The sequence below is a fragment of the Nerophis lumbriciformis genome, linkage group LG11 (assembly GCF_033978685.3).
Source record: "Nerophis lumbriciformis linkage group LG11, RoL_Nlum_v2.1, whole genome shotgun sequence".
Taxonomy (NCBI): domain Eukaryota; kingdom Metazoa; phylum Chordata; class Actinopteri; order Syngnathiformes; family Syngnathidae; genus Nerophis; species Nerophis lumbriciformis.
In genome coordinates this window covers 26,770,501-26,790,827 of record NC_084558.2, presented here as the reverse complement: position 1 = coordinate 26,790,827, position 20,327 = coordinate 26,770,501, and the positions used below count along the sequence as shown (strand labels likewise).

General features: G+C 43.1%; 1 protein-coding gene across 1 annotated transcript; it reads left to right on the top strand.

The window, feature by feature from the left end:
* The first annotated feature begins 1,625 nt into the window (after positions 1–1,625).
* LOC140679127 (E3 SUMO-protein ligase ZBED1-like) lies at positions 1,626–4,161 on the top strand. The gene is made up of 2 exons (XM_072914028.1): positions 1,626–1,885; positions 2,384–4,161. The coding sequence occupies exon 2, from the start codon at positions 2,481–2,483 to the stop codon at positions 4,032–4,034; it is 1,554 nt and encodes a 517-aa protein (XP_072770129.1). The 5' UTR covers positions 1,626–1,885; positions 2,384–2,480; the 3' UTR covers positions 4,035–4,161.
* Positions 4,162–20,327: the final 16,166 nt, after the last annotated feature.

Genomic DNA, 20,327 nt, shown 5'->3' with positions numbered 1-20,327 from the left:
TGCATATGCCACAACAGAAGAAAAAAAAAGAAAAGAGATGGACACTTTTACGGAGCGGAGAAGGGACGCCTCGCCGGGGTCCGGGACCGAGGCCCCTTCCCCCGAGAGGGCCCCACCGGGAGCCGTAGCTGAGGCGATCCGCGAGAAGGGCCCGACGCACGTCCAGGGTCACCACCGCGCCCACCGCACCGACACCCCGCCTCGTCCGCCTTCGCCGCGGCCGGCGTCACGCGCAGCAGGTAAGCTTACCTGCCCGCCACCCCCGTGGCCGGGGGCTCGTAACAGGGGTCACTCCGCGCGCTCCGCCCGCGCAGTTTACCTGCCCGCCACCCCTGTTGCCGGGGGCGCGTAACAGGGGTCACTCCGCGCGCAGTGCGCTCACGAAAGGGGTGGGGCTCACCCTGGTTGATATAGAGAGCAGGACGGTGGCCATGGAAGTCGGAACCCGCTAAGGAGTGTGTAACAACCCACCTGCCGAATCAACTAGCCCTGAAAATGGATGGCGCTGGAGCGTCGGGCCCATATACCCGGCCGTCGCCGGCAGCGAGACGCGCTTGGAGGTGCGCTCAGCGCGGCTCCCATATGATTGCGCACTGGTGTGCGTCTGGGTCGTGACAGCGTGGCACGCGAATGTCTGTGCTGCATTGGATCAGTCTCCTTTCTTTAACAGGCAAAAGCTTTATAACCTCACCATACCTGCCAACTTTTGAAATCAGAAAAACCTAGTAGCCAGGGTCCAAGGGCCGCAGGCCCCGGTAGGTCCAGGACAAAGTCCTGGTGGAGGGTTCAGGGCTTCGCCCCCCGACGCAAAATGATTATTAGCATTCAGACAGGTTAAAATGTTGCTAAAACCATCACTTTTCTATCAGTCACAGTGACTTTTCAAAACAAAAATATTACAGCAAAAATCATATGGGTTGATTGACATGTTTATTCTGTAAGCTAACTTCAATAGTTTGAAATTATTTTGACAGTTAATGCCAGTTATCCTGTCAACCTTTCACAAGACCTCAATTTGTTAATTGAAAGTATAAACAGTATAAACACTTTTTACAGTAAACAAATGGTAAAACAGTACTAAACAATTCCATTAAAAAAAAATTTGGTGTCATTATTAATTTTCTGTCCAAGCTTGTATAATCTACTGCCTTGTTCAATTGTAAAAAATATTCTGTGCCTAAAATTCACATTTCTATCACAATTATCATACTGTAAACATGGTAAGCTAACTTCATTAAAATTAATAGTCCTGTCAATAGCATGGAATTACAATTCAAATGTAGTTTTTTTGTAAGCCTTTCAAAAGAATTCAAAATATGAAAAATTAATGAAAATTAATTTAAGCCATCAGACACTTGAAAAGTGGCACATCACATCTCTAATGTAATCATTTTAACTTTTCAACAGAAATAGCACTGCAAAAATATTAAGGACATACTTCTGTATTTTGGTAGTTATGCTGTCAACATTTAACAAGATTTCTTCAACTTGGACTTGAAAGCATAAATAGTATAAACACTTTTAACAGTATAACAGTACTAAACAATTCCAATAGATAACATTGGTGTCATTTAAGGCTGAAACGACGTGTCGACGTAGTCGACGTCATCGGTTACGTAAATACGTCGACGTCATTTTTGTGCGTCGGCGCGTCGCATATTTACGTCACACCACTGTCATGGCGGAGCGCAGAGCAAACGATGCGAGCGAGGGGAAAAAAACACGCCAAAAGTCGTCAAAAGTGTGGGAGTATTTTAATAAACGGCCTAATAATGTTGTTTTATGCACACTGTGTCGAGCGGAAATGGCGTATCACAGCAGCACAACGGCTATGAACGAGCATCTAAAAAGAAAACCCATCACCATCAACGAGTCAATCATCCGCGTGAGTATACGTTGTCATCATTACAAAAAAACATGAATGTGTCATTTGTATCTGCGTTGTAAATTCATAAACTAAAGCACCGTTTCGCTCTGAGAGGCGCGTTTGGCGTGCCTGTTCAGTGTTTACAAAGACGCGCTCCTCTTTAACGCTAACGTTAATAAGTTGTACAAATACCTTTTACAACATTAACAGTTACATATACTATCTTTAACGCTAACGTTAATAAGTTGTGCAAATACCTTTTACAACATTAACAGTTACATATACTGTCTTTAACGCTAACGTTAATAAGTTGTGCAAATACCTTTTACAACATTAACAGTTACATATACTATGTACAAACGAACAATTAACTTCACTTTAATCATACTATCATTGTTGTGTTATTAAACCAATTTAACAAGATAATGTGTGTAGTTTAATTAACCTTTTGTATTAAAGTAAGCTGTATTTGGGTATATTTAAAATGAAAATTAATTGTTGTCTCTTATGTTGCAGCAAACGACAAAGCAGTGTCCAGGATTTTTTTCCAAAGAGGCATGGGACTGAATGCACACCCCAAGTGGCCGCTGACCTGACTGATGGTGTCCTGGAAATGATGGTCATAGACATGAGGCCATTAAATATGGTAGAAGGGGAAGGGTTTCAAAAAATGATCAAACGGTTTCACTCTGGCTACACACTACCATCAAGAACCCACTTCACTAAGCTTATGGAGCAAAAATACACAAAGAAAATGAATGAACTCAAAGCAATCCTGAAAAATGTGAAAGGAAAACTGACACTCACAACTGATGCATGGACAAGTATGGCCACTGAAGCTTACCTTGGTGTTACCATTCACTTTGTTAATGATGAGTGGGAGCTTACCTCAATTAACTTGACAACAATGCCCCTCAATGAAAAGCACACTGCAGAAAACATTGCCTCTTGGATTGAGGATGTTGTCAATAAGTTTGAAATAAACATAAAACTAGTACAAGTCATTGTACATGACAATGCTGCAAATGTTGTTGCAGCTTTAAGAGTTCTTGAGGAAAGACATGGTGTTTCATCCCTCAGATGTGTTGGCCATACTCTACAGCTTGTAGTTAACCATGCTCTAAAGGACAACCACATCAGCAGAGCTTTAGGAGCAGCAAGAAGTTTGGTCGAGCACTTCAGAAAAAGTGAGCTATCCAGTACAAAACTAAAGGTTAAGCAAAAACAAATGGGTTCTACAGACCACAGCCTCATACAAGATGTGTCTGTGAGATGGAACAGTTTCTTTTACATGATTAGTCGCCTGCTTGAGCAGAGGTGGCCAATAACAGCAACTCTGTCAGATCCGGAGGTCACTCAAAGAGGGAAGCATTTTCTGGATCTTAAGGCTGACCAGTGGAGCTTGCTTGAAGAACTTGAACAAGTTCTGAAACCTTTTGAATGTGCAACTGTGTACCTGAGTGGAGAATCTTATGTAACAGTTTCCGCTGTCCCTCTGCTGGTCAAAGGGCTTCGGAAGGCTACACAAACTGCTTTTGAAAATGCATCAATCAAGTGTTTCCAGGTCACTGCTGCACGTGAGATAACATCCAGGTGGGAAGCCGAGACCACATTCAAAGATGATGGACCAAATGTGTGCATATTAGCAGCTGCACTTGACCCACGATTCAGGAAGCTGAAATTCCTGACTGCAGATGAGTGTTTAAAAGTTCAATACAAGCTGCATGCAATAGTTCTGGAGGAGAAAAGAAGGGAAAAGGAGACACACGCTCAACAGGGCACAGCAATGCAAGTGGAAAGACCAGATGCTGACAGGCGGCCTGTATCTTTACTAGACACACTTCTTGGCTCAGATTCAGATGAACTCAGCAACAATGAGGAAGACAACAATGACAGTAATGATGCTGAAATGGTCAGAAACGAGTTAGTGTCTTATTTTGGAGAATCCCCCATTTCCAAGGATGAAAACCCATTAAAATGGTGGAAAGAACATCAGGCAAGGTTTCCAAATCTGGCAATGCTGGCTCGGTCTTACCTCTCAGTTCCAGCCACATCGACCCCTTCTGAGCGCCTATTTTCAGCTGCTGGGAATATTGTAAACAAGAAAAGAACCAGCCTCACCCCAGAGCATGTAGACATGCTAACCTTTCTTCATTACAACTGTTAGTCACTCACTGGAATGAGTAGAATTGGTTATAGTGTACTGTGTTGGACTGGATGTTTATTTTGCACATTTTAAAAGCAATACTTAATGTTTACAGTGCTCCAGAATATTTAGATTGGCACAAATGTTTACAGTGTTACAGAATGTTTTGCCATGTTTTCAATGTTTTTTTTTTTTTGGAAATAAAAGCCATGCCTTTTGAAAAAACTGGCCTAAATTTATTTTTTTCATCTTAATTTTAAATAAAAAAAATAATCGGTAAAAGGAAAAATAATCTATAGATTAATCGAAAAAAATAATCTATAGATTAACCGATTAATCGAAAAAATAATCTATAGATTAATCGATAGAAAAATAATCGTTAGCTGCAGCCCTAGTGTCATTACCTTTTTGTGGCTAAAATCCAAATTTATTCTATCAGATTGATCATACTGCAAAAATGATATGGTAACTTTATGATAAGTTTACTTGAAGTGGCATAAAACACTGAAAGTGATTGTTCCTATAACCCCTTTGTTTTAAATGTTTTATGCCACTTCAAGTTGTCAAAGACGTGCTGTGAAATACAGCCGACAGGATTGCGCACCAAACACGAAGCAAGGCCAAAGTGCATGCATGGTGCAGGAGAACAAAGGACTTCTTTCATTTAAGGTTTGTGATAAACCATCAAACTCATTCGTTAAAAGGACTCTATAGTAATATAAAGCGAGTTTTTCTGGACATTATCATGCAAGAAAAGTTTATTTTTGGGACCGCGATCACCGCGTAATGATTTTTAAAGGTTGCATTACAAACATTTAACTGTCCCATGTGATCAGCCAGTGCGATTGGAAGTCCATGCTCAATTATTGCCTCCGTAAATAAAACTTCGGCATTTATCACATCCAAAGAATCTGTTTGGGCGACGAAAAACGTTGAAAGTTTTCCACTTGTATCGCTAGCAACGGCATTAGACTTGTGTTTTTTTTGTCCCAACATGGTCTTTTACATCACTAATTCCTCCGTGTCCGATCGAAAAATCTTGTCTGCACAAGGTGCAATTCGCGTAGTTTTCACCCTTTTTTTTTTTTAATTAATGAAAAACCGTATTTTTTATCACTGCAACCGTAACCCGGAATAGGTTGATGAAAACCGCACGAATTACGGGAAAACCGGAGTAGTTGGCAGGTATGCCTCACTAATGCCTTGCATCGTCTATATTAGATATATAACAACGGGCGGGTGCGGGCGGATGGCGGGCGGATGCGGTTCTGATCAAATGTTACATCGGGTGGATGGCGGATGGTTGACGACTTTCTGATGCGGTTGCGGATGAAATAATTGCCTATCCGCGCATCTCTATTGCTGGGTGTCTCTGAGATCTGCATTATACCATCTTCCGAGGCTCTTGATGGTCTTCTCTAGGAGTGTTGGAATTGGTTCCTCGCTGGTGTGGAACCGCTCGCCTGTTAGTTGGCCTTTTATGATGGAGATGCTGCTTGACTTGCTTGGCTTGAAGTCCATCCGTGCCCATTGAATGTTTTCCTGGAGTTTCTGCAGCAAGCGTCTGGTGCATGGATTTGTTGTTGTAATGACAGTCATGCCATCCATAAAGGCTCTAATTGGCGGAAGACGTAGGCCACTCTTGGTCCTCTCACCTCCTACTACCCATTGGGATGCCCGCATGACCAGCTCCATTGCCATGACAAATGCCAGAGAGGAAACAGTGCAGCCCGCCATGTTGCCAATTTCCAGATGATGCCAGGAGGTGGTGTTGCCCTCAGCTGTTACGCAGAACTGGAGATCCTGAAAGTAACTCTTGACCAGTTCAGTGACTTGGTTAAGTACACCAAAGAAATTGAAGGCCGTCCACAAGATTTTGTGAGGGACTGACCCAAAGGCGTTGGCAAGGTCGAAGAACACCACATGTAGGTCTCTGTTCTTTTTTTGCGGTTTATATCTGGTGCCAGATCATATTGCCGTGTTCCAAGCATTCTGAGAAACCCTGGATCCCAGCTTTCTGCACCGATGTATCAATAAAGCTGTTTCTTTGCAGGAACGTTGAGAGCATCTGGGCAAGGACACTGAAGAAAATCTTCCCCTCTACATTCAGCAAGCTGATCTGGCGAAACTGGCCTATGGATGACGAGTCCTTCTCTTTGGGGATCAGGATGCCTCCTGCTCTTCGCCAAGCTTTTGGTATCACTACCTTCATCAGCTTCCAAAGGTATCTGAGGACTCTGGGGGTGTTCTTATAAAGCCCATACGGGATACAATTTGGCCCGGGTGATGATGCTGATCTTTCCTGCTTCACGGTCTTCTCCACCTCGCTCCATGTGGGAGATCTTATGTCCATTTGGTGTTCAAGTGCATGAATTGGTGGCATGTCGGGCAGGATAGTTACTGGCTCATGCCTCTGGCCGTCAGGTGCTCCTCCAGGTCTTTTATGGACACTTTGAGGCTCCCACTCTTCTCTTGCTCAAAAAGACCTTTGACAAAACTATAGGGATTGCTATAGAAGAGGGTTATTGTCCATTCTTTCCTCTTGCCTTGTCGTCTGAGGTGCTATGCTCTATACAGCTTTGTCAGCCGCTGCTTTATTTCAGCCTGAAGAACTTCAATTCCCCCTTTTTATTCATGTTGCCTTTCTCCAATGCTTCCTCAATTGTCTTCTTTCTTTCACCAAGCTGTCAATTTCCCGCTGCCTTTTGGACTTCGGTTGGTTCGGGGAGGGACGGTCTTTTTGCTGCCTTTGTGCCTTGCTCTTTACCCCAAATCGTTCGGCACCATAGCTGTAGATGGTGGCTCCCATGTTGTCCAGTTTTCTTTCAACAGGACCCTTCTGTTGTTCTGGAAGGAGGACCAGGTCTGAGTCAATGGTCTCCCACTCTCTCTTCATAAAAGTATTGTGTTTGTCCTGGAGCTCGCTTGAAGTATCATATCGCTTTTTGACGTCTCAACGTAAATTATACATCGGCTCTTAAAAGGATATCGTCGTTTTTGAAGACCACACACACACACACACACACACACACTGAAAAACACTTTGGGATGCTGCCATGTTAATTATAGATGCCATTTTCTTCTGCGGTAGCGTTGTTTTCATGTGCGGAATGCAAGACAAGATGTCCTCAGATGACTTGTTTTGGGCACAAAGTACAAAGTGATTAGTAGGGATTAAACATTTGTACTGTAGGACCAGCTCTGCTTTTTTAGGTAAATGGAAAGGTGGCCAAATGGTATTATGATTATTTTTCACTATGGAAACATAATAATTGGTGGAAAATGGTAAAATGTGTCCTTTTAAGAGGAAAATACTCTCTACATGTGCTATTTCATTTGTGTGTGTTGACCTGTGGTGCACATGTCTCAAGAGTCATTTAAATAAAATATGGCTGCATGTGTCGCTGACAAATAGGTCACAAATGTGAAGTCCCAAAATCCTAGTGTTGTTATATGTATTTATATATATATATACTGTGTGTGTGTGTGTGTGTGTGTGTGTGTGTGTATATATATATATATATATATATATATATGTATATATATATATATATATATATATATACATACACTATGTATATATGTACATGCACACACACAGTGTATAGTTTTTGTGTGAATATATTGTCACAGTGGAGTCTCAGTGGAATATGTACACATGGGTGATATGGAAATGTCCATATGTTTGTGTCACACTGAGGTTCAAAGGGTCGTTTCAGGTCCACACCCGGGAGGCTGTTGCTTGTGCATCATTAAAAACAAAAATCATGCAGACAGGAAACACAGAGTTTAAGAGGAAATGAGTCCGGAATTGGATTCAGAAGATGTATTTTCCATGAAAACAAACATATTTTTATGTGTTTCACTTTTTTCTGTGGACATATGGTGACACAACAAGCTTAAAGGTCCTGTATTATATCATTTTAAGTCATTTATATAAGTCTCAGAGGTGTCACAACAGTGTGTTGAAAGTAGGAAGAGGTACCAAACTCGGTACTGTTATAGGCACCGACCAAATTATGTCAGTATTGATTGAGGTAAGATCAAACAGTGCCATATTTGGGTAACTTTGTTGCGCGTGCCAGCGTCTATATTTCTAATGGAGGCATGGCGGAAATACTTCCTACAAACGAGCCATTTAAAATGTTCCCCAACTGTGATGTCAGTGGATATCTGCATATATGGTAGAAATGTATCTGAAGAGCATTGCGGAAGTCCCACGTTGTAGTCTGATGCTGTCGTCAATAATCTATTTTGTCTTGTGTTTTCTTGTGGGGCAGACTGGCCCGTACATGCACGTTCATCCTCCGCTGTTGCCATTTCCAATACAAAGTAGCGTATTTGGGGCGGTATGGCGTAGTGGTTAGAGTGGCCGTGCCAGAAACCTGAGGGTTGCAGGTTCGCTCCCCGCCTCTTGACATCCAAATCGCTACCGTTGTGTCCTTGGGCAGGACACTTCACCCTTGCCTTGATGAATGAATGATAGGTGGTAGTCGGAGGGGCCGTAGGCGCAAACTGGCAGCCTCGCTTCCGTCAGTCCACCCCAGGGCAGCTGTGGCTACAAATGTAGCTTACCACCAGGTGTGAATGAATGATGGGTTCCCACATCTCCGTCAGCGCTTTGAGTATCTAATAATAGTTTAGCGCGATATAAAATCTAGTCCTTTATTATTATGTATATCTGTCGATAGACTCCATATGGAAGCGCTAAAAACCACAACCAAGATGGCGGCGAGAAGATACAGTCAAAGTGGAGGCACGTGAATAAGACCGCCCACAAAATGGCGCATCCTTAAGAGATGGTCAGAAAGCAATTTGAAAACGGTCTGTAAAACATGGTCCATGCAACATTTTGACCAAGGTACCACCATTACAGTACATGTCCTGCAGACCACAAGCGAGAGTTTTAAATTTAGAAAAAAATCTTATTACCCTTTTAAAGTGTTTTTAGCAGGAACGACTGGGAACACGCCTTGTAGTGTCTGCAGCTTCAACACAAACGAGCTGTTTGTTTGACAAGGGTGTGTGTCTCCAACAAGCACAATTGTTTACTTTATTTACTTTTTACATACACACTGTAACTCTGCACTGGTCCTCTTTTAATAAATGTCCTACTTTGCAGACAACAACATACATTTAAGGAGCTGGATAGGAGAACACAAACATTAGCAATACTATCATAGCTATGCGAGCAACATGCTAACATTACACTCATATTTTAACATCAATATGAATGAATATGAATGTTGTCTTTCTGTGTTGGCCCTGCGATGAGGGAGCGACTTGTCCAGGGTGTACCCGGCCTTCCGCCGGAGTGCAGCTGGGATAGGCTCCAGCACCCCTGAGAGGGACAAGCGGTAGAAAATGGATAGATGGATGCTACAATATTCTATTCTCTGAAAAAGAATCAATCAAACTTTCAGCTCTCAGGTCTGTAACTGGCGGATGTATATTTGGCAGAGCCCGAGGCTTTATTTTAAGATGTGTTGCAAAGCCTGCTTTATTTTTTGCAAAGCTGGCCTCCATGAAGTGGTGGCCGTATACACTGCGTATCACTTCTCATCTGTTGTTGTTTTTTGCTGATTGCACCGCTCTAATACAAAAGTTTGCAGTCCTTCCAGGACATTCACACTGTTCACCTTTTGCCTGCTCAGAAATTCCCAAAGATGTTTGTTTCTGAGGCGGCTGTTGAGTGACAGTGGAGGAAAAAGTCCATAGTTTATTTTCTGGACTTCAAAGAGGCAAGTGGCGGGTCACCACATGTTTCGAAACCTTGCACCAACTCGCATGACTTGAAAGGAATAGGATGCACAAACTGTATATGTATTATTATATACAATATTCTATCTTGGATGGTTCTGTGCGGTTTAGTCATATGACCCATTTTATTGAATGATGCCATGCAAACAATTACTTTTGAAGGATAGGTGACTTTCAAGGCAAAAATGGCATATATTTTTTATGGCCTAGTCTAGATGGTAAGGTTGTTGCCGGGGTCAAAGGTCAGGTATTTAGGTACATGTACTATTCAATTCAATTTATTGGGAACATGTTAAAAATTCACAAGCATATATTTTGCTCAAATGATCAACCATCCAAAAGGCGCGGGAAGAAGCAGGGCTTGTCTGGTCTCACTCCTGTGCCGTAAGCAGCAAAGATAATAAATAAAAATGAAAAAAATAAATGGTTACAGGAGATACAAAGTGACAATTCCTCATTCCTCATTCAACTCTGACATATTCAACCACAGGAGTCAAACTCAAGGCCCGGGGGCCAGATTTGGCCCGCCACATAATTTCATGTGGCCCAAGAATGCCTGGAAATAATGTGCATTAATAAAGTATTTGATCTGTTCTAACTAAAGGTATTAATTCTTTCCATATAAGAAATATATATGTTCTGCTGAAATTGCATACATTTTAAACTTTCATATTATCCACTATTGCAACAAATTATATACTTTATTATGTACAGTTTCCAAATATATTTTTTGTCAAAATAAAAAAATATTTACGTAAATACCTGCTTATGATTTCAAAGTAAATTATCCATCAAATTGTACACAGTATAACTGGCAATAGTTTATGGTAAAATCTAAGGTGTTTTTTGCAACATATTATTGTAAATAAAATAAAAGAATCCTACCACTGTTTTTTTACTCTAAAGTTCTGGTGACTAAGCTGCCAGTTTTTACGGCGTATTACTGTAAATGGAATACCAGTACCACAGTTCTTTACAGTAAAACAACTGGCAGTTTAGGCGCCAGAATTATTATTTTTTTTTTTCATTTGCAACACTTATATGTTGTAAAAAAAATCACTGTAAATTGTATGGTAAAATTCTGGTGATGAACCTGACATTTTTTTCCCGCAAAAAAACAGTGGTACTGTTTTTCCGTGTACAGTAATATGTTGTAAAAAAAAAAAAGAAAAAAAAAAGAGGTTCGGGGGAGGCAGTCCAGAATCCAGAGGGAGGTCGAGAAACACAACTCAATCACAGAAGACAGGGGATGTACTGCGGAAGACACAATGGACATTAGACACGGGAAACAAGGAAGTCACAGGGAGAGCGAGCAAGTACGAAGGAGGGAAGCCAGAGACGAGATGCTTACTACAAGAGTGAAAGTACGTTCCGGCAAAGGATCATCGAGTCCGCTGGGGAGGGCAGGGGCGTGTCCCGGCGTGCTACCAGCGGAGGTACGGCCAGAACTTGCTGCCGATGAAAAGCGGATTCGAGCCCCCCCTTAGGCAAGGCACCCAACGAGCGCCGGGGAGCATTAGGGTTGGCACGGTAGAAATCCTCAATAAGTGAGGGGTCGGCAAGATAGGAGGCTGGCACCCAAGATCTGTCCTCTGATCCATATCCTTCCCAGTCGACCAGGTATACGAGCCCCCTACCTTGTCGACGGACCCTAAGGATTTCCTTGACCGTCCACACCTGGTCACCATTCTCCAGGAACCTAGAGGGGGGCAGGGGTAGAAGGGGACAGAGCGCTCTCCGCTACCGGTTTAATCTGGGATACGTGCACAACAGGGTGTCGCTTGACCTAGGGTGGGAGAACCAACTTGACAGAAGCAGGGTTAATGATAGTCAAAATGGGATATGGACCCACGTAACGTTGGGATAATTTATTTGATGGTAGCAACATAACCCGCTGTCCCGGCTGATAGGATGGAGCCGGGATGCGATGACGATTGGCGCTGCTGCACATCCTTTCCGAAGCCCTCTCCAAAGCTGCTCGGGTGGATCTCCACACCCTCTGACACCGCTTGATGTAGGCCTTCGTTGAGGGAACAGCGATCTCCTGCTCTTGCTGGGGAAACATGGGGGGTTGAAAACCCAAAGAGCACTCGAAGGGAGACATACCGGTAGCGGAGCTCTTCATGGCGTTGTAAGAGTATTCCACCCAAGGAAGAAACTTGCTCCAAGATGTAGGCTGGTGGTTAGCGATTTAGCGGCGCATGGTCTCCAAACTCTGGTTCGCCTTCTCCGCCTGCCCGTTGCTCTGACGGTGGTACCCTGATGTGAGGCTGACCGAGGCCCCAATCCCTTTGCAGAAAGCTCTCCACACTGTAAGGTAAACTGGGGGCCCCCGTCAGAAACGATGTCCACAGGAATAACATGCTGCTTGATGACGTGCAGGGTGAGGAGGTCAGCTGTCTCAGAGGCGGAAGGTAGCTTGCGCAGCAGAATGAAGTGGGCTGCCTTGGAGAAACGGTCCACAATAGTCAATACAGTCGTGTTACCTCTGGACACTGGAAATCCTGTGACGAAGTCCAGAGCAATGTGCGACCAAGGGCGGGCAGGAATCAGTAGAGGGCAAAGGAGACCAGCAGCAGATCTGTGTGAGGGCTTACTGCGGGCACAAGTGGTTCAAGCAGCAATGAACTCACGTGTGTCCTTAGCCGTGGATGGCCACCAGAAACATATTCGTAGAAAAGATAGGGTGCGTTGAAACCCTGGATGACAGGAGAATAGGCTAGAGTGCCCCCAATCCAGGACCCTGGATCGCAGCTCCCGATGGACGAAGAGTTTGTTAGGGGGTCCAGCCCCAGGTCCTGGATTGGAGCGCAGCGCGGTCTTGACGAGGTCCTCCACTTTCCATGATACCATTCACATATTACACGCAGGAGGAAGGATGGGTTCGACCACCGTCGGACCAGTGGGTTCTTCCATGTACTGTCTCGATAGCGCGTCCGCCTTAGTTTTCTTGGATCCATGTCTGAAAGAGAGTACGTATCCCGAATCGACAAAAACATTGTTGCCAACTTGCCTGGCGATTGTTCAGTGTTCTGGCTGAGCGGATGTGGAGATGGTTGCTGTGGTCTGTCAGAATCTGGAACTGGTGTTTGGCTCCTTCTAACCAATGTCTTCATTCCACCAGAACCTCGTAGACTGCCAACAGTTCTTTATTCCCCGCGTCGTAGTTCCGCTCAGCCTGAGAGAGACGTCTGGAGAAAAATGCACAGGGGTTAACCATGTTATCCGTTTTGGAGCGTTGACAGAGAATAGCCCCTATCCCCGAGTCCGACGCATCTACCTCCACCAGGAAAGCACAGTCCAAGTCTGGGTGGATGAGGACTGGAGCTGAGATGAAGCTCCTTTTCAGATCATCAAAAGCCTTACTGGCCTTATGAGTCCAAAAAAAAGAAATACTGGTAGACCTAAGCGAATGAAGCGGAGCGGCTATCCTGCTAAAGTCCCGGATAAAGCGTCGGTAGAAGCCAGCAAACCCAAGGAATCTCCTTAGTTCAGTTCTGGTGGAGGGTTGTGGCCACTCCAAAACAGCTTTGACCTTCGTAGGGTCTGCCCTGACGTGGCCCCTCTCGACCACAAATCCCAAGAATTCGACCGATGAAGCATGGAAACAACACTTCTCCGCTTTAACGAACACTGTTCTCCAGTTGTTGGAGCCTATCTATATTATTTATTTATTAATTGTTTTAACAATGAAATCAAATAATGTCAATAATGATGTTGATGAATTATTGGATGTTTTAGATTGCATTGTGATTGACTGATTGTTTTCAGCTGCTCACGCTCCTACTGGTGAGCCACTTCCTCCTCCTATAATTAAGAAGACAAGACAGCTGGGTGCCCTTTGTCTATCATGTTGAAGGAGTGAGGAGTGAAACAGTTTGTTTACCGCTAAATAAGTTATTTTGATTATGTTGAAAGTCAACCACGGAGAATGTTTTGTTTTTGAAAATAAATTATGATCATTTGGTGAGTCAAACACCTCCTCAGGACTACTCTGCATTACTTTATTTTTATTTTTTCGAACTTTTTGAACGCAAGAGTAGCCGTAACAAGTAAACAAACTTCACTGAAGACCCAAAAGACCAACCACGATTGCTCTGCACCGATGACGGCGGGCCGTGAGTAAAATCAGCTGATGACGTCATGAATGAACGCGCCGCTGCGCTGTATGGAATCATTCGAACGCTATGGAAAGGAAAGTTGCAGATTGTGGATGTGAAATGCAATAAAACAGGATGTTGGAAGGACATTTAAGAATTAAATAAGTGGACATTAAATTGAGCTGTGTGATTATCTGGAATGATGTCTGGCACACCTGAGATGGCAGCTGAGGCCTACGACATGCTGAGGAACGCGCATTGCTTCGCGCAGAGGCAGACTGGGCGCGTGCTCGAGGAGGCTAAATGAAATAAAGACTTTGATGACTGATGTTAGAAATGCTGATAATGATGCATTTGAAGTATTTAAAGGAGCTGTGGATGAATTTAAAAATGCTCACAAATCAGTGCAAGAATTCTTATCAGAAGAGGAAAAAGAAAATGATTATTATGACTGGTATGAACCCAGAATAATAAATTTGAATTATTTCATGAAAGATGTTGAAACATGGCAAAGAGAATTTGCACAAGTAAAAGTTGGACCACTGGACAGCAAATCAAATGTATCTCACAAATCAAAGTCTGCTATATTGGATCAAAAGCCTCCAGATGTTCCTCAGTATTCTCAGAATTAAAAAAGACCAAAGCGGAACAAGCTGCTACAATGGCTCGAGCTGCTGCACTGAAGGAAAAGCACACCTTGCAACTGAAGGAAACAAAGCTCAAAGCAAAGATGGAGCAAATGCAACTGGAGGAAACCAAGCTTAAAGCAAAGATGGAGCAAATGGAGTTGGAAGCAGACCTCGCAGCATCAACTGCTAAAATACAAATCCTTCAAAGTGATTTAATTCATGAAAGCCATGATGTGGCTCAGGAACCTCTGGGTGATGGCATGACTGAGTATTATGATTCTCACCATGATACAGAAACTATGGAGAGCAATGTGGACTTTATAGAGCTCGGTGCAATACCCAAGACCCCACTTCACCAAACCATCTTAAGTCTCCACAGACCTCTACTTAAAAGGAACACCAACACATCAGAAAATCTAAATAAACCTCAAAACAGAAACGCAACTGAAAAACACAGGACCCAGAGTGTAAATCAGACTCAAATAATAAATCACTCTGCACAAGATAATGTGGTTATTAATGCTGCTCATGATAACTTGGAAATGGTTATTCAAAGACAAAGTGACATCGCAAAACTCATTGTCTCACAGCAAAAACTGTCTCTACTACCAGCAAGAGAGTTTTCTGTGTTTGATGGTAACCCACTGGCATATCAGTCTTTTATCCATGCATTTAAACACTTGATTGAAGACAAGACTGAGAATAATCAAGACCGACTCTACTACCTTGAGCAGTTTACCTATGGTTTACCAAGAGACTTAGTTCGCAGCTGTTTGCACATGGAAGCCAGTAGGGGCTATAATGAAGCAAGGCGCCTCTTAAAAGAACACTTTGGAAATGAGATGAAAATTTCGGGAGCTTACTTGGAAAAAGCCTTGAATTAGACAGCGATTAAAGCTGAGGATGGGAATATGCTGCATGCATATGCAATGTATTTGAGAGGATGCTGTAATGTAATGCAAGATTTACATTATTTGGAGGAACTTGATATCCCATCGAACCTAAGGCTAATTACATCCAAACTACCCTACAAACTCAGAGAAAGGTGGCGAAGCACAGCTTATGAGACACAACAGAAAACTGGCAGGAGAATCAGATTTAATAACTTTGTGGATTTTGTGGAAAAGCATGCCAAGATGCTTTTGGATCCGTTGTTTGGAGACATTCAGGAACAAATAACAACGAAAAGGCCCAAGGCAGGAAAATCAAGCAAAGTCCACTGCTGAGACAGAAGAAACCCCTATAAGCAGTGCTCTTGTTTCAGCCGGTGATGCAACCGGGGCCGGGAAAGACTGTGCACTTGCAATCGTGCCAGTCAGAGTTAAGGCGGGAAAAGGGAACAGGTATGTTCAGACCTATGCCTTCCTCGATCCAGGCAGCACGGCAACATTTTGCACGCAAAATCTAATGGACCAACTGAATGTGAAAGGACGCAAAACACAAATTATTTTCTGAACAATGGGACAAGAAAAGCCTGCGAAGACCTATGAGGTCAAAGGACTGGAAGTTGGAGACTTGGAAGGGTCCACATATCTGGACCTGCCAAAAGTGTATACACAGAGCAAGATATCTGTCTCAAAAGAAAACATCATCACAAAGGCTGACTTGAAGAGGTGGCCATATCTTGGTGGAATTGACTTAAAAGAAATTGAGGCAGACGTTGAACTTCTTATTGGGACTGATGTTCCTCAGGCAATGGAGCCATGGAATATAATAAACAGTCAAAAAAATGGACCATATGCAGTTCAAACCATACTGGGATCGGTGGTAACTGGACCACTCAGTTGCAGTGCTACAGAACATGCTGGGCCCATTGCAGTGTCAACTAACAGAATCTCAGTAATTGAGCTGAAGGACCTCTTCATCAGACAATATAACCAGGATTTCTCTGAGAACATATATGAGGAGAAAAATGAGATGTCAGTTGAAGATAAATGTTCTATGGAGATCGCCTCAATTTCAGTATTTCTTAAAGATGGTCACGATCCTCTGCCACTGCCTTTCCGGGATTAAGACAAAGTCACACCTCAGGATAAGTTCAGAGAGAAAAAAAGACATCGGCATTCCTCCTCTTCTTCTTCTTCCAAAAAAAAGCCATGACAAAGATAAAGAAAAGGTCAAGAAGGTCAAAGGAGACAAACGTGACAAAACAGAGGAAATCAGAGACCTGTACGGTCGGAGGGGAAGCTTACCTTTTGACAAAGAGCCAATGCCCTTAGAGGCTGATCCTTACACAATCCCATACGGCGGCAAAGTGAGATGGCGTAGACGTGCACAGAACAGTCCAAAAGGAGAAAAATAAGAAAATCAAGGACTTCACCAAGGACAAGACCATGGACCATGGAACAAGGAAACACATAACAAGACCATGGACCATGGAACAAGGAATCGCATAACAAGACCATGGACCTAAGACCATGGAACAAGTAAAGACATTTCCAGATGCCATAGGCTTTGTGAGAAGTGTTTTGGTAAAACCAAGACCAACACGGTTCAACGACCAATAGATGAACTCTGCCTGCTAATGGAAGCGGTTTGATGGACTGAGGGGGGCTTCGGTTCTCCAGCCTCGATGACTTGATGACCGCTACAGATATGACTATGGACTTTGATGAGACTTAACTAGTAACTCAAGTAACTTAATTAACTTTGAATTTGAAGAACATAATTGTTTGGATTATATTGTTCTACTATGGCTCTTTTGAATATTATTATTTATGTAATTGTTTTGCTAAAGCACACAATTAGGGGCCGGGATGTTGGAGCCTATCTATATTATTTATTTATTAATTGTTTTGACAATGAAATCAAATAATGTCAATAATGATGTTGATGAATTATTGGATGTTTTAGATTTCATTGTGATTGACTGATTGTTTTCAGCTGCTCACGCTCCTACTGGTGAGCCACTTCCTCCTCCTATAATTAAGAAGACAGGACAGCTGGGTGCCCTTTGTCTGTCTATCATGTTGAAGGAGTGAAACAGTTTGTTTACCGCTAAATAAGTTATTTTGATTATGTTGAAAGTCAACCACGGAGAATGTTTTGTTTGTGAAAATAAATTATGATAATTTGGAATCACGACATATCTACGCGAGTGCTTATTAAGGAATTTAGTGAGTCAAACACCTCCTCCTCAGGACTACTCTGCATTACTTTATTTTTATTTTTTCGAACTTTTTGAACGCAAGAGTAGCCGTAACACCAGTAGTGGTTGAAAGACGAGTCGTACGTGCTGCTGGTGTTCTGGCAGGCTGCGAGAAAAAATCAGAATATCATCCGTTGTGGTGAAGAAGGAGCTGAGCCGGAAGGCAAAGCTCTCAATTTACCGGTCGATCTACGTTCCCATCCTCACCTATCGTCATGAGCTTTGGGTTATGACTGAAAGGACAAGATCACGGGTACAGGCGGCCGAAATGAGTTTCCTCCGCCGGGTGGCGAGGCTCTCCCTTAGAGATAGGGTGAGAAGCTCTGCCATCCGGGAGGAGCTCAAAGTAAAGCCGCTGCTCCTCCACATCGAGAGGAGCCAGATGAGGTGGTTTGGGCATCTGGTCAGGATGCCACCCGAACGCCTCTCTAGGGAGATGTTTAGGGCACGTCCAACCGGTAGGAGGCCACGGGGAAGACCCAGGACACGTTGGGAAGATTATGTCTCCCGGCTGGCCTGGGAACGCCTTGGGATCCCCCGGTAAGAGCTGGACGAAGTGGCTGGGGAGAGGAAAGTCTGGGCTTCCCTGCTTAGGCTGCTGCCCCCGCGACCCGACCTCGGATAAGGGGAAGAAGATTGATGGATGGATGGATCCAGGTAGACAACGACAAACTGGTGCAGCATGTCCCGGAGAATGTCCTTTACCAGAGCCTGGAAGACAGCAGGAGCGTTAGTGAGTCCGAAGGGTATTACCTTGTATTTGTAATGCCCTAGATGGATGTTGAACGCTGTCTTCCACTCGTCGCCCTCTCTAATTTGTACGAGGTGATAGGCGTTACGGAGATCCAGTTTGGTGAAAACTGTGGCTGGAGCCAAAGGCTCAAAAGAAGAACTAAGCAGTGGTAGGTGGTACTTGTATTTGACGGTGATGTTGTTAAGGTGGCGGTAATCGATGCAGAGTCTTAAAGAACCGTCCTTGGCCACAAAAAAGAACCCAGCCGCCAGAGGAGACTTCGAAGGCTGGCAGAACTTGCTGCCGATGAAAAGCGGGTTTGAGCCGTGACATTACAAGCCATAACTGCAATATGGTCCTCAATGAAAATTAGTTTGGCACCTCTGTATTAAACCAATCATCTCCAAGCTTCAGACAACTGCTGTCTTGAAATATATTATCGATCTTGGAGGATATCTCATGCAAAAAATGCTGCGGTCAAAGGTCATATTTGGACAGTCTTTTGTAGGAGGTCCTGTCATTCACAAATTTTAACAGATTTAAAATGATGACGGGTATCCAATGTAAAATTGAAATTTTCCTGAGGTTGATGATTTTGACATATTTGTTTTTTTTAATCTAAAATATATATTACAGATATGTATCATTTTTATTATTAGTTTATGCAATTTTATGTTTGAAAACAAACCATTGATCCTTTAGGGAATAGTTTTATTTAACAGAGCAAGAACCCTGCTCGATTTGACCTATTTCATTTTGACTTAAATGCACATAACTAGGGTCAAGGTAAATTTTGTTCCAATAAATTGGTCAATACCTACAGAAATACTGTAAATTATGTCCCAATTAATTTGTCAAAACCTACAGAAATACTGTAGAATGTGTCCCAATACATTTGTATTGACCTATAGACCTATTGAAATACTGCAACTTCTGTCCCACTGAATTTGTCAATATCTACAGAATTATGTATTTGTGTATTTTTACGTTGGGAGACAAACTTGCCATGAATAAACTTGAATTCAAAACGGGATGCAAATGATTGTCAGAGGAATCAAACAACGAGATGAAAGCTGCAGGAAAGAAAAACAAACCAACATGGTGGCCTCCTGATAAATTATTTGAATGAGTCATCATTCATGCATATGTACAAAAAACATTGATTCAGTAGGACGATGCATAGTCGATACTAAATAAACATTTTTAGACATCCATCCATCCATCCATTTTCTACCGCTTATTCCCTTCGGGGTTGCGGGGGGCGCTGGAGCCTATCTCAGCTACAATCGGGCGGAAGGCGGGGTACACCCTGGACAAGTCGCCACCTCATCACAGGGCCAACACAGATAGACAGACAACATTCACACTCACATTCACACACTAGGGCCAATTTAGTGTTGCCAATCAATCTATCCCCAGGTGCATGTCTTTTGGAAGTGGGAGGAAGCCGGAGTACCCGGGGGGAACCCACGCAGTCACGGGGAGAACATGCAAACTCCACACAGAAAGATCCCGAGCCCGGGATTGAACCCAGGACTACTCAAAACCTTCGTATTGTGAGGCAGACGCACTAACCCCTGTTCCACCGTGCTGCCCCATTTTTAGACATTTCACATTAAATATGTTCTATTAGCATCAATGTTATTTTCGAGAAATGCCAAAAAAGACAAAATATAAGTTGTTTCATTTATATACCATAAGATGTTTCTAGTTAACAAAATTCAATCTGTACTCTTGTTCACTCAACATGCAGATCTGTTCTGAGGGAACAGGCAATTGTTTCACGTGTGATTTTCTCTTCCTGCTCATACTTTCATTTCATATGGCATCCCCCAGCAACAGTTTTGAAAACAATGTATCATCTTTTTATTTTAACAGATCACTCTTGATTAAGACATTAGAGGCTGAACGGGAGGCGTCAATAATCCGATGAAAGACGCAGTG